This window comes from Eupeodes corollae, chromosome 1 (genome assembly GCF_945859685.1).
Source record: "Eupeodes corollae chromosome 1, idEupCoro1.1, whole genome shotgun sequence".
Lineage (NCBI taxonomy): Eukaryota > Metazoa > Arthropoda > Insecta > Diptera > Syrphidae > Eupeodes > Eupeodes corollae.
The window spans coordinates 106,042,451-106,058,328 of NC_079147.1; the positions used below are offsets into that span (position 1 = coordinate 106,042,451).

Here is a 15,878-nt window from a genome sequence, read left to right on the forward strand (position 1 = left end):
TTTTGCTGATAATAATACCCTTGAAATGAACGATAAAATGGCAAAACTGCGTCCGCTCAGTAAACTTTTGTGTCAAAAGTTTCAAAAGTGGGGATATTTGTATGAGCATTTATCTTTAGACGAATCAATGGTGAAGTATTTCGGTCAACATTTTTCTAAGCAATTTATAAGAGGAAAGCCTAAAAGATTTGGTTTCAAAAATTGGATGCTTTGCAGGAAAGATGGCTACATGTATGAATTCGATACATATTTCGGAGTTAAAAACGTAAGGCCTTCATTGAAAGCCCTATAGAGTCTATAGTGGTTCTCGACCTTCTAAGGAGTGTTGACTGTCCAAGTGATCATGTTATTTATTTCGATAACTTTTTTACTAGTTATAGCCTAATGAAGATTTTAAAAGAAACAAAATTTAGAGCAACCGGAACAACTCGGGATAATCGGTTAAAAAAATGTCCTCTTCCTTCTAATAAAGAATTTCAAAAGCAGAAAAGGGGAACTTTTGACCACCAATTTGATAAGAGAAATGAATTGCTTTTTGTCAAATGGAAGGACAATAGCATCGTAACGATGGCCACGAACTAAGACCAGATCGAACTTCTTGAAAATGTCAAACGGTGGAGCAAGGATGAGCAGAAACTACAACACGAACATGGGTGGTTTTGATCTGCATGACCAGTTCATCAACACTTACTCCATTGAAATAAGAGGCAAAAAGTGGTGGTTGAACCTATTCACAGCCATGATCTCGTCTACTACGTCCAATGCCTGAAAGGCGATCTACTATAGTCGAAATAAAAGATTTTTAGAAAGATGTCTGTGCGTGCGTGTGTAAGTACGTTCGCGACGTTTTTTCGGCGTCCATAGCTCAGGAACAAAAAAAGATATCGACTTCAAATGAATTTTGCTATACAGATAATAATGCGGAAAGATGCAGAAATGGCTTTCAAGAAAATTGCGTGGGTGCTTTTTTTTAAATAGCAGTTTAAAAAAAGGTAAACATTTTGGTTAACCTTAAGTATCTCACGAAATAAAAACGCTAGAGACTTGAATTTAATTTCATATTATAAATTGTAAAGCAATACTAAACCAATATATTTTTGAAACAAAATACAATCAAGGGTTTTTTTATCAATCCAAAAAAAACTGAAAAAAACTGTCCCCTCGAAAATTTACGAATAAAAACTGATTTCATCTCCAAAACAATTTTGTGCAACGAAAAATAACTTTTGTAACATCTGGTAAAATTTTAAGGAAAATCATATTGATAATTTTTTGTATTAAAAGTAAAAACCAGAACAAAATAGTTATTAGAGTTAAAGAAATGGAATTTCTACTCTTTTTAAAAATTTGAAATAATATTTTCCAACTAATTTTTACTTATAATTAATATTGTTTTCAACATTAGAAAACATTTTGAGAAAAATCGAACTGACAGTTTTCTTACAAAAAATAAAACCTAAATAAAAGAATTTATAAAGTTGGTCAAAATTGAATATCGACTCAAATATCTTTTCAAAACTTTGGGATATTGGCTTTAAACCACTATTGTCTTTTAAAAAATATTGTTGTGAACAATTAGTAAAATTTTGAGAAAAATCGAATTGACAGTTTTTTTACAAAAAATAAATATTTAAAAGAAAATTCATTGATTTTCGACTCAAATATCTTTTCAAAACTTTGGGATACTTGCTTTAAACTACTTTTGTCTTTAAAAAAAAATTGTTATCAGCATTCAGTAAAATTTTGAGAAAAATCTAAAGGACAATTCCTCAACCCAACACGAAAACCTACACAGGGCTATCGTGAATCGCATTTCTCGAGAAATTTTTCCCAAATTTGAAAAATAGCTATCGTAAAGTAATTTCGAAATTAAGGAAAAATTCCGCGAGAAATATTTACCTATCGTGAACTATTTTTGTAAGGGAAATTTCCTTCGCTTTCTCGAGAAATATTCCGTTACAATTTTGCAAGGGAATCCGGAAAGTTATCTGTTGATATGTGAGTTATCTCTATAAAAAATAAACAAAACTATAAAAACTAACTAAAATAATTGATTTTTAAGATCTAAATCTTCAAATTCCAAACAAATAGAAGAATTAATTTCCTCAATGGAAAAAAATCCGGACATTGCAAATGGCTTTACTAATAAAAGCAAGGATGATGTCCAAACATTTTGGAATCGGCTAGAACAAGACCTCAACTCCATTGGGTCCCCTATGAAATCAATTGCTGAGTGGAAAAAAGTGAGTGGTTTACGATTTTACTGATGCTTTTTGTAACCAATCTTCATGATCCTTCCCCACTCCTGTCTGATAGCCTCCTTCGGCAAAGAAGCGCAAACATACACTTATTTTTATATAAGGAGGAACAGCGCCAGGTTTCTTTGCATGAGGCAAAAAATCAGACAGTTTTTCGACCAAATATTTGAACAACGCAACGGCTTACTAACTCTATAATAATTGTGAAATCTGTGGATAAAGGATACTCATAACAAATGTGATGATGCAAACAAATAGGTTTTTTTAAAATACAGTGCTTGTGGAAGCTCCAAAGGATTAGAATGGTTTCTCAAATTGCGTCGTATGGCTCTCGGCTCTTTTCGCCTTCTTGACTCTTCTTCCTCTAATAACAACAAAACTCATATTCTTTGCATTTTTATAAATGTTTAATTTAATGTTTAACAAATGTTATTATTTTGTATCAAAGCTAACTTCTTTGTTTTTTCTTTAAAATGAAATGTCAAACTGTTCAAACATTATTTTCGAATATTTTTTTTCTCATGTTCGTAAAACTTATTCCCAGGGAAAAGCATTCCGCCAGGAATTCCAGATAGGAGGAATGTGTTCTCGAGAAGAGAAAAATTCCGTGAGAAAAATATTTCCCAAGGAATTGCCGATAAGGCTGACAAACTTTTAAGCAAGACAAATCGATAGACGTGATGGGAAGTTATCAGTGTGGGTCGCATCCTAGCCTCTTTTTAGTTTATTATTTACATTTTTGGTTTATATGATGTTCTAGTTAACAGAATAATTTGTATATCACCAACCATTAAAATATATGTACCAAAGATATAATTTGTTTACAGCCGGAGTAAGTTAAACCCGACAACGAATATACCGAATTTCAAAAATAAAAAGTAAAAAAATTGTACAAAAACTGCAAAGGTGGCATATTTTTATATTGAAGATGTATACCGCCAAGGTGCAGTTTTAGTGGATAAATTCTCAAGTGTAGGAATTTCAATATCTATCATCTAACAATTTGAGGAATGGAGTGCAAAACTAATGACTTATTATTTATAAAATTGTCAGATATTAACCATTAAAATGTTTACATTTTTTAAATTTAAAAATCCATAAATAAATAACGACAACCTAAACCTATTAGTATGCAAAATAAATTACAGACTTTGGATCTAATTTTTGACAAATATCATCTTGTACCAACTTCATCTTTATCATTAACAAGACAATACGATTGGTTCGTCTTTATTTCTTCTGTACGACACTGGTTTTAATCTTCTATTCTGCACCTTCCTCTGAAGAAATAGTTCAGGATTACATTTTTATTCCACGGTTTATAACACTACTAAACTCAAATTGCCAATACCACCACCTGTGGAATAGTCTTATTTCTATAAAAACTCTTGAGTACCACCAGACCAGCACCAACCCTTGACATAAATATATTTTTACATTTGCTCTCGACGAAAATGTCAGAAGTTCATAGTTCGATATCGAATAAAAAGCGAATAAATCAACCCTGTCATGAATTTCTTATAAATTTACAAATGTCTTCTCAAGTGACTTTTACACACTTCAATATAAAAATTCTACTTCTATGGACTTAGACTTATAAGATGCAAAAACAAATAACTTACCGCACATTGAGGCAAATCACCCTCCGGTCGCTTCACCTTCCATCCCAATAACGGTGGTATACATATCAATCCCGACATTATCCACACAAATGCAATCATGAGTGCGGCCCTCGCCGGAGTCCTCGACTTCAAATACTCAACCGCCTTCGTAATACTCCAATACCGATCTAACGAAATCAAACACAAATTCATTATCGACGCCGTACACAAAAGGACATCCATTGCCGAATGAATATCACACCACCAACTACCAAATATCCAATAACCCATCAATTCGTTAGCCAAAGAAAACGGCATTATAATCAACCCCAAAAAGAAATCCGCCACCGCCAATGAGGCTATAAACCAATTCTGGATGTTCTTCAACGATTTTTCCGTTGCAATCGCTATTATCACCAACATATTTCCCACCACAATAATAATCATTAGTATCGTAACGATTATCGACGCGATAATAATGTGCGTCAACGTATAGCCACTTGGATAGGTATCATTATATTGTATCGTGGTCGTTACATTACCGTTAGGCGTATTGTTGTTCGTGAAGAAATAATTACTGTTCGTATTGAAGTTGTTGTTGATAAATAGCAGGGTATCGTTGAAGGATAATGTCGTTGTGCCATAAATGGCTGACGACACTGAGGCAGCTGGATCGGTATTAAGTGATCCCGATCCAGATTGACTCGAACCGAATGTTGTTGAGATTGTTGAGGCGGCAGCGGCAGCGGTAACAGCGGCAGAGGCGTAAGTTGATTGATTGATATTGATTTGATAGTCCGTTGGACTTGGACTTGACGATGAGAAAATGGCCAAAAAGTCATCGGTACTGATGTTGCCAGTGTTGATGTTGCTGTTGATGTTTGCCGATGCAAATTGTTGCATGTAATCCATTGTTGAATTTTTATTCTAATTGTGATTTGAGTTGAAATTATGAGTGAGTATAATTTTTTTATTAATTTTTCACGGTGGACGTTTTAATTGATTTTTATTTATTTATATGAAAACTATAGATATTTATTCTACATATATCTTTGTCTATACACAGTGTCAGAGATACTAGGTGGGAGGGAGCGTTCAACAATATTATTGCTTATCTTTTGGTTAACTTATTTTTATATTGGTTTTATTATTATCGGATTTGAACTCTACTTAAAGAATATAATTTATAATTACTTCCTCCCCTTAATATTTGTTATTTTTCTCCCAGCAATAATGTAGTTAAAACTTTCCTTAGATAGATATTTTTTTAATTAACTCTGATTGGTCCCGACGAATTCGGTTTTTTCGAAAAGAAATTTAAAAATAAAAACAATTTAATCTAAAAAACAATCTTTTTTTTATTATTATTAAACATTGAGATTCTTTTATTTTTGTATAAAGCGAAATTGGATATTAATCTTATATTTTTTAATTTTTGTTTTATTGCTTAGAATCTAATTTTTGATTAAATATTTTGATTTTTCTTTAATTAATTATCCGTATAATTAGGTGTATTAGTTTTGTTTATATATATTTATTATATTTTAGTTGTTGCTATTTTTGGTTTTGAAATTATTACCCGTGTCTATCCGACTTTTCGATTGCTGTTTTGAAAACCACTTTTTTTAGGAAAAAAATATGGCTTTAAATAGCTTTTATGTACATGTTTTTTGTTTAAGTTTTTCTTTTATTTTAATCTGCTTTTATTTACAATAAATTTATACTAATGTGTTTACAATTTTTAAATATCTAATTGTGGTGGATTGATTGAAGATGATGATGCTGAAGATGATGATGCGGGCTGAGGTTGTCGTCGGTGTGCAGCATTACGAACAATTTTACAACGACAAATACAATTACAATTGTGTACGACACGATGACAACGAAGTACGGCGATAAATTGGAAGATTAATTCAATTTGGCACATAATTTTACAATTATTTCAAGAAATTCTTGTTTTGGTTCTTTAAATATTTTAACATTTCAATTTAAAAAAAAAGAAGAATGAACCGTGAAATGTGTAGCGAGCAATAAATTTACGTGATGATGAATTAAATTATTCTGTTTATTCATGTAATTTCTTTAGTTAATTCAATGCAGCAATAACATAGGGCATCAGAGTTGGCATTGTCTGTTGGGCGCCACTTACAGTGGCCCATCGTACTTTCTTGGAATACAAATTTAATGTTTGTTAAGATTTTAATCGAGCTTGAAATGAAATTATTTATGGAGATATTATTGTTGCTGTGTCCTGATGTCACAACATACACGCACTTTTGGAAAAACTCCAAAGGATTTTTATCTTTTTATCGAAAGATAAGATTTTTTTCAATTTATTCCTTCGAAGTAAGCTTTTATTTTCATAATTTTTCTTCTGAAATGTCGAAAGCAAAAATAAAGAAAGGAAAACAATTTTCCTAACTCGAGGATGTTGTTGTTACTGCAACACACGCACAATTCTAAATGGAGCACTGAGCACTTCTCTTAGATACTTTTATATCTAAATATTACACTTGGAAAGGAAAATTTTCTTCACATTTATCTATTTTTTTTTATATTCTCAAGAACTCGCGCGGAACACGAAAGTATAGAAGAATAAGAACTAAAAGACACGAATCTATAAATTAAATTGTAGAAGGCAAAAGTTGCAAAGGATTCAATCATCAAGGAACAACATTCAACAATTTTTTGGTTTTGTTTTTCTTTTTTCTGTATTCTTCAAATTGATATCAATTTAATTTTTCTTTTTGTATTACAATTATGAATAGATATATTATAGAAGAGTTTGAATTTTCATAAGCAACAACAATAACCACGACGTCGTCGGTCGTCCGTATGGAAAGACATTCGAACCGGGCGAATATTACATCTTAACTGAATCCATAGGATTGGAAAATGAAAATCATGCCCCAAAAGATATAGATACTTGATGTTTTGTTGAGTATCCATGTGTTGATCCACAGAGAATTTTCTTGGTTTTCCTTTTTTAATTTGTGTTGTTGTTGTTGGTACGTACTAGGTATTACTTGGTTCGTCGTCGTCGTTCCGTATTTTGTGTACACACGGATTTTCCATAAGGTTTTCCACTTGTTTTACTATATTGCTTTGCTTTGCCAGCCAGCCAGCGAGCTATGGTTGCAGCAGTTGCGATTGGTTTTTCGCTCTTTTTTGTTTTCATTGGGAAAATGCGTTCCACAGATGGGCGAAAAAGCTTATTGGAAGAGCTTTTTGAGTGTTCTCTGTTGGAAAATTCGGGTTCTCTTAAGATTTTATAAAACTTTGTATATAAAAAAGGGATGAGTATAAAAGAAAATTCAGGAAAAAAGAGAAAGTGCTGATGGCCTATTGCCCTAGAACTAGCACTACCTGCCACCACCTACCTGCCATAATGTGGCATCCATTATATGATGGCAGAACAAATATTGAATTGTTTGGTATAGGCGCATGAGTGTTTGTTTTGTTTACAAAATTTTTATAGAGAAAAATAATGTTAATTTTTGTTTTGCGTATGATGAAAGAAGTGGTGTAGTGTGTAGGTCAGTTCCTTTTGACGTAGGTAGGATGTAAGTGTATTGGGAAAGGAACTTAAGAGTGGATTCTGTTGAGTTGTTACCAGGATATCAAAATTAATATAAAACAAAATAAAATAAAATAAAACTATTTTTTTTTTAAATAAAATGTGACGCATGCTAAAAACTTTCGATTGATGAATTTTAAAATAATAACTTTTTACACTACGTCAAATTGTTCTTTAAGGAACTTCAAAAATTATATGCAATAAATGATTATAGTTTAAGCTGTTTAAAGCTAAAATTTAATTTGTTTCTAAAACCAAATTGCCATTAGTTATTATTAATTTAACTGAAAGTCAACAATAAAGGAATGTTCTTTATGTTTGAAGGCAATGTCTTTATTTTTTTTCTCAAGATATTCAAGTCGAAAATAAATTTGTACCAATTGTTGTATGTAACAAAACTGTGGATCGGATATGAAGCAATTTTGAGTAGTTTTCTATTGTTTTGTCAGAAAAGAGTCTTTTAGAATTTTCTTTTTATTTTATCAAATATTAACGACCAATATTTTCCATAAAAGAAATGGAATTAAACGGTGATTTTTTAAGAGCTTGAGAACTTTAAAAAAAAAACGCATAAAATTTGCAAAATCTCATCGATTATTTATTTGAAACGTTAGATTGGTCCATGACATTTACTTTTTGAAGATAATTTCATTTAAATGTTGACCGCGGCTGCGTCTTAGGTGGTCCATTCGGAAAGTCCAATTTTGGGTAACTTTTTCGAGCATTTCGGCCGGAATAGCCCGAATTTCTTCGGAAATGTTGTCTTCCAAAGCTGGAATAGTTGCTTATTTGTGTAGACTTTAGACGTGACGTAGCCCCACAAAACATAGTCTAAAGGCGTCAAATCGCATGATCTTGGTGGCAAACTTACCGGTCCATTCCTTGAGATGAATTGTTCTCCGAAGTTTTCCCTAAAAATGGCCATAGAATCGCGAGCTGTGTGGCATGTAGCGCCATCTTGTTGGAACCACATGTCAACCAAGTTCAGTTCTTCCATTTTTGGCAACAAAAAGTTTGTTAGCATTGAACGATAGCGATCGCCATTCACCGTAATGTTGCGTCCAACAGCATCTTTGAAAAAATACGGTCCAATGATTCCACCAGCGTACAAACCACACCAAACAGTGCGTTTTTCGGGATGCATGGGCAGTTCTTGAACGGCTTCTGGTTGCTCTTCACTCCAAATGCGGCAATTTTGCTTATTTACGTAGCCATTCAACCAGAAATGAGCCTCATCGCTGAACAAAATTTGTCGATAAAAAAGCGGATTTTCTCCCAACTTTTCTAGGGCCCATTCACTGAAAATTCGACGTTGTGGCAGATCGTTCGGCTTCAGTTCTTGCACGAGCTGTATTTTATACGGTTTTACACCAAGATCTTTGCGTAAAATCTTCCATGTGGTCGAATAACACAAACCCAATTGCTGCGAACGGCGACGAATCGACATTTCACGGTCTTCAGCAACACTCTCAGAAACAGACGCAATATTCTCTTCTGTACGCACTGTACTGATTCGTGTGGTTGGTTTAATGTCCAATAAAGTAAACTGAGTGCGAAACTTGGTCACAATCGCATTAATTGTTTGCTCACTTGGTCGATTATGTAGACCATAAATCGGATGTAAAGCGCGAAACACATTTCGAACCGAACACTGATTTTGGTAATAAAATTCAATGATTTGCAAGCGTTGCTCGTTAGTAAGTCTATTCATGAATAAATGTCAAAGCATACTGAGCATCTTTCTCTTTGACACCATGTCTGAAATTCCGCGTGATCTGTCAAATACTAATGCATGAAAATCCTAACCTCAAAAAATCACCCTTTAGAAGTCAATACTTTTCTTTTTCATTTTGTTTTCAATTTTTACCAATTCTCAGAAGTATTTTTGTAGGGTTTTATTTCTTTGTAATAAATTATCAAAACAAATTTCTAAAAACATATCAGATATCGAGAACTTCAATCTTCAATGCAAAATTGAGATTATTAACTTCCAATAGGAAGTTATTATAATGGGACCGAATTGTCGAATTGAAAATTTTGACATTTCACGACGTTTCAAGTTCCCTAGAGTCGAAATAAAAGATTTTTAGAAAGACGTCTGTGCGTGCGTGTGTACGTACGTTCGTGCGTCCGTACGTCCGTACGTCCGTGACGTTTTTTCGTCGTCCATAGCTCAAGAACCTGAAGAGATATCGACTTCAAATAAGTATTGTTATAGAGATATTAAGGCAGAAAGATGCACAAAGGGCTCTTAAGAAAATTGCGTGGGTGGATATTTTACCATAGCAGTTTAAACAAAAAGTGAAAAATTTGGTTAACCCTAAATATCTCAAGAACCAATGACGCAAGAGACTTGAATTAAATTTTATAATATATATTGTAACACACAAAACAAGTATATTTTTTTCAAAAAATCCAATTAACGTTTTTTTTTTTTATAAATCAAAAAAACTGAACAAAAAAATTGTCACCTCCAAAATTTTACGACTGAAATATGGTTTCATCTCCAAAACAATTTTGTGCAACGAAGAATAATGTTTTTGACATCTGATAAAATTTGAGAAAAATCTAATTGACAGTTTTTTTTACAAAAAGTTAAAAACCGAAAAAAAAATTAACAAAAGTTGGTAAAAATTGATTTTCGACTCAAATATGTCTTCAAAAATTTTAAATATTGGCTTCAAACTAATTTTATATTAATAGAAATATTGTTTTCAACATTTGGTAAAATTTTTAAAAAATTCGAATTGACAGTTTTTTTTACAAGAAATAAAACTCTAAAAAAAACAATACTAAAACTTGGTAAAAATTTACTTTCTGCTCAAATAGCTTTTCAAAAATTAAAAATATTGGCTTCAAACTTATAGTACGCATATTTGGTAAAAATTGATACTTGATTGATATACTTTTTGAAGTGAATTTGCTTTGGATGATCTAGAAATGATTTTACCACAAATGTCAGGGATATGAGTTTCCCAAAAACAGCTAAAATGGCACTTGCGTTAAACTAATGACAAATTGAAAAAAAAAAACACAATGACCGGGGTGGACCTGGGCCTCAACCAAAATGCGTTGGGATCAGCCAGCTCGGTCCCTAGCTAGCTGTCTGAAATTTAACCATTTGCTCTACATGACCCAGCCATCTAAGTTGTTGGACTTTAATTCTGCCAACTAGGTCAGTGTCACTGTACAGACCGTACAGTTCGTCGTTATATTTTCTCCAAAAATCACCCGAAGAATTTTTCTCTCGAAGCATCCTAAGACGCTCTCATCTTTCTTTGACATAGTCCAGGCCTCATTGCCATAAATGAGAACCGGGATTATGAGTGTCTTATAGATGGTGATTTTAGATGCTCGAGAGATGACTTTACTACTCAATTGCCTTCTAAGTCCAAAGAAGCAGCGTTTTACAAGATTTATTCTTCGTTTGATTTCATTTGGAGCCCAGGCCTCCAAGGAGCGGTTTATCCGGCTCCCCGGCCTTGGTGTAATACTAAGGATATGACCCTCCAGGTTGGGACTCGAGGGTATACTCTTGAGGGATAATGATGAGCATAGGTATTAGGGTTTAAATTAAGATGCCAATTTCTCAAGAGCATAAGCTGTTAATGTAAAGGTAAAACAGGGAGAGACAAGAAACCTTACGCGGACGATGTTTAAGTGATGATTTTATCACCAATCAATTTAAAAACTCTACGTTCAATACTGCCCAAGTAGCTTAAATAAGTTGCAGGGGCACCAGCTCAGAAATGGGAGTTATAATTAAGGTTTGGACTTATATGTAAGTTGCGGGAATTTTGTCCGCTATCCCGTCTATGATCCTTCCCCAAGAGGTGGTCGGTGACACACATATCAAGAATCAGTGTAGCCGTTTAAGCGACTTTGTAGCTATATATAGCAGAATTTTCAAAAGTTTAGCGACAAAAAAAAATTTAATTAATGGACAAATATTAATTTTGTAAAATGGTGAGAACTTCAAGATAGCGTTAAGTTATGGGGAGAAGTTTCACGCTATACTTATGAAGAATTATTCCAACTTGCTAAAACAGTAATGTCACTTCCACATTCAAATGCCGAAGTGGAACTGATTTTCAGAACGATGAATATTGTTAAAAATAAGTTGAGGAATAAAATGTGAACGAAAACTCTTTATTCGAAATCAATTAAAAATACAAAAAAAAGTTTTCATAATTATGAACTCTCTAAAAATTTTCTAAAAAAAATTATTCCAAAAATACTTCAGATATTGATCTCAATGAAATTGATGAGAAGCAATGGAAATATTTATTTGTGATTAATAAATTATTTATAATAAGTATTTTAAGTTTTTATTAAAACTTTTTTACTTTTCCTTTAAAAAATGATAAGTAGTTGAGACTAAATTTGTTTTTTTTTTTGAAGTTTTGTTTACGATACGAAATAAGTTTTTTTTTGTTCAAATTGAATATGTTTTTGTGGTATTCGTACTGAAATTTTTTTTTCAGCGACTTTTTTCAAAATTTATTTTGGCTTGCGGCAACACTGTCAAGAATATCGAAATTTTCGGTCTCATTGATGCAAGTGCCATTCATGGATTGATACAAGATAGCATTGTGTTTTCGAATCATTAAATTCCACGCGGTATTTTTTCTAGGTTATTTTTTTAGGTTAGAACTTAATGAGTTTATCATATTTTGTCGTTGCAGTTCACCATCAAAAAAAGCGGATGTGATTCTGAAAACAAATAAGAAAAGCTAAGAGAACTGTCGTCAACGAAACAATGTATTGAATAAAAAATTAAAAAACAGCATATCGTTAACAAAAACGAGAAAACGTGTTGTAGATAGAGTAGAGCAATGTGGCACACCAGCATTTTTTTTTTCAGACTTGAAATCATCCATTACTAATTGAATTGAACGATCAAAAAGATTATTACTAATCCAATGAAAGAGGGATTAAATAAAACCGAAAGCACTCATTTCTTTTAAGAGACCCTGATGCTAAAATTCTATCAAATGCTTTTGAAATATCAAGTGCAATAATCTTATTTTTTCCAAAGCAATGTTAAGATTTGCTCCAATGTTCAGTGAAATGAACTCTGAGATCGCCAGTTGACCTCTTGCTGCGAAAGCCGTACTGTCGGTCACTACAAAGTTTTCGATTTTCGAGATATTTCTTGAGCTGATAATTAATCAGCGTGTCCATGACCTTGAATAGATGGGACGTAAGTGCATACAGCTCTCATCGACCAATGCGTTGTTCTTAGATCTAAAAGTTCTCAATTCTAGGAGAATTAAACTTGTGGTCATAATCAGTGCTGTCGCCAACGTCACTATGGAGGAAGCCTTGTAACCAAATAAAGATCCTGAAATAATTATTGAGCCCGTCCCAGTTGACTTTCTCGTATTGTGAAACAGTTCCGCCAGGAGGTCTTTCTTTAACTGTAGAGGTTTGACATGACAAATTTGAAAATTTCAAGTCCGATATTCGAGTGGGTTCGTTAATCAGCTGAGTTAAGTGGTTCAGCTCGGCGAAGATTTCAGTACACACTCCTTCGGTTGTTTTCTGGCACGAATTTTGAAGCCATGAGAAATTGTGAACATTGAAATCGCCTGTAACAACGATTTTAGTTCGAGGATAGAACGACACAATTCTTTGGATGGAATCTGATAAAGTATCAAATTCACGGGAAATAGTAAAAGTCAATAGCAAAAGTCAAATAGTTTTTCAAGGAATTTTTGTTCTAAGTTTTCCTTTTATGTTATAAATTGGGTTGTAATTAATATTGTCCTTTTTTAAATCGTTTTCGATATCTTCTAAACTTTTCTGTAAATACTCCAGGGATCTTAATTTTATTTTTTAACCTCAAAATGCAACAGTAATTAGGTAAGTATGCTACAACTTGTTTCATGTTTCTTTTTTATCTATCTTTACATGAGCGATCATCAAGTTTAAGGGGGCCTTAAACTTCATTTACATTATGTAAATATTTTAATTTCCATTCGAATTTCTTGAATTAAATATAAAATCTAAACTGAATTCACTTTTTGAATAGATACGTACGATTCGTCTACGAATCTTATGCGTACAAACGTTAAAGCACTTTAATCTGCAGCATCATATTGGACTTTACATTTTTTGTGTGTCAAAGTTATCCCTCTTAGTTAAACCTCAAATTGTATCCCTAACAATGATTCCGACTTAGTCGTTCTTTCCTGTGTGGACGTCTTTTACGACTTGAATTCAATTTCCTTCAATTTATCGATTGGAAATTTTTTCATATCATGGTGTTGAGTTCTGGGTTGCCATAGGAGTGTTTCGTATAATGTGTTTTAAAGATGGAAAACTTAGCAGATAAAGGAACTCTGAATGGTGTTGCGACAAATTGTATAAAGGGTTATTAAGTTTTTTAGATTTAGGGGTTTGACAACTCTTGAATGATAGTATAGATACAGTTAAAATGGATTTCTGATTTCTGAACTAAGAAAACTTCTGAAAAAGAAAAGATTTGATCAGTGAGACTACAAACAATTTTAGCAAACTATAGTTAGCCATTAAGAGTAAAATGCCATGAAGGCAGCTCTTAACTTACTAAACTGCAGATGTAAACTACAAACCCTCCATCCTTTGTCACCATCGATATCTGTGTTTGTTGGTAAGTTTCATATCATCAGTATAGTTCTAGTATCATCTATAGGTAGATGTCTAGAGAATGCGTGCTGTGGCCAAAGTAAGAAAACCATAGTTGATATATAGAAATCTCCAATTCCTTTGAATGTAATTTATTGAGTACTTAGTACATCCTATATACGAGTAATGGGCTATGTACTCTTTTTCTTATATACAAACAAAATATACGAATACCATATAGAAGTAAAATTCTTTTATGTACCATTACGGCATAAGATGCAAAAGAAAAAACCACTTGCCAAAGGCATCAAGAGGTATCTTGTGTCTTCTTTGTTATGTCTCGACTCCATCATCTTAAGCCAAGGATACGATACGTACATATATTTGTCTAAAATCCATATATACATTTTTTATTTCTTTTCGGTTACAACATCTGACGTTTTGGCACATCCAAAAAAGGATATGCGTATATGATGATTGAAGTACTCGCATTTATTCCGTCTCATATAGTTTCAATATACCAGTGTAAATTTTGAATATTGAAGATAAGGTACCTACCTACACTTTAGGCACATTCTATTATATCGTATATCATATATTTACAAAGATTTAACCCATATCTGATGTTTATCTTTTATATTCAGAGATTTGATGTCATTTCTTGTGGCCTTTAACTTCATGATATTGTTATATTTATTATATATGCCGTTACATATGTTTATGTAATATCTATATAAATCTATGTTTGTTAAAAGCTGTAAAGCTCTTCAATAAAGCCAATTATATGGAAATATTTTATTCAATTGCTTGCAAATAATCAAGCATTCTATTTTTCCTTCAATAAAATTATACATTTATTTAAATATTATTTTATCGTATACAATCTCCTTTTTATAAAAACACTAATTGTGTCTAGTTATTAAAACATATCTTAATTTAACGCTTTAAGGATTTTAATGAAAAGAATAAACTAGCTACAAAGAATGTTCACTTAAGATTAATTAAAAAACAAAATGTAGGATATCACAAGATCTTCATGATAAATGATGGGGATTTAATGTTTGAAGATTATTTCATGCAAATGTTGACCTTGACTGCCCCTCAAATGGTCCATCCGCTTAGTCCAATTTTGTCATCTCTTTCCAACATGTCGGCCGGTATCTCACGAATAAATGCTTCAATTTTGTCTTCCAATGCGTTAATTGAAGCGGGCTTGTCTCTTTAGACACACGCTTTAACATAGCCCCAGAAAAAATTAGTCCAAAGGCGTTACGTCCCGAACGTGAAATAAAATGTTCACTGAACTCGCCTATCAATAACAGCGCTTGCTGTGTGGCAAAGTGGCACCGTCTTGTTGAAATGTCATGCAAGTCAAGCTTTTACATTTTTGGCAGTTGCATATCAACTCACGCAGCGCTCACCATTCACAGACCATAAACCGCACCAAACTATGATTTTTTTTTTATAATAAGCGCACACTTAATTGGATATCTTATTATGTAAAGACATAGTGTGAGCACTAGGAAGAGTAGAGAGAGGTTGAAAGGAGGTGTCGGTACACCTTGGTTTTGAATTCCTGAATATTGCAATGTTCAAATGGTAGACATGTGCATTCAAGAGGACACAAGCGTCCACATGTTTTTCTCAAAACCCACCTCTGTCTATCAACTCCTACTCTCACCTCCCCGTGGTGAACATCGGGTGCCTAGTACCTCAACTGGAGATTGGGTTCCAAACCCAGTGGAAAGTTGTTGGGGGCAGCAAACGAAAGAGGGGGGGAGAGGTGTTTCCACTAAGGCACCTCTCCTTATCCAGGCGGCAGCGGAGGAATTC

General features: G+C 33.0%; 2 protein-coding genes across 2 annotated transcripts in view; both read right to left on the reverse strand.

The window, feature by feature from the left end:
* Window positions 1-6,967, reverse strand: part of LOC129941020 (alpha-2Db adrenergic receptor) — a 325,512-nt gene extending 318,545 nt beyond the window's left edge. Inside the window, exon 1 of the mRNA XM_056049557.1 lies at window positions 3,881-6,967. Coding sequence (XP_055905532.1) covers window positions 3,881-4,771 — 891 coding nt within the window. The 5' untranslated portion in view covers window positions 4,772-6,967. The remainder of the gene's footprint in view (window positions 1-3,880) is intronic.
* Window positions 5,946-15,878, reverse strand: part of LOC129942468 (alpha-2A adrenergic receptor-like) — a 20,860-nt gene continuing 10,927 nt past the window's right edge. The window contains exon 2 of the mRNA XM_056051408.1: window positions 5,946-6,026. Within this exon, the coding sequence (XP_055907383.1) occupies window positions 5,946-6,026 (81 nt within the window). The remainder of the gene's footprint in view (window positions 6,027-15,878) is intronic.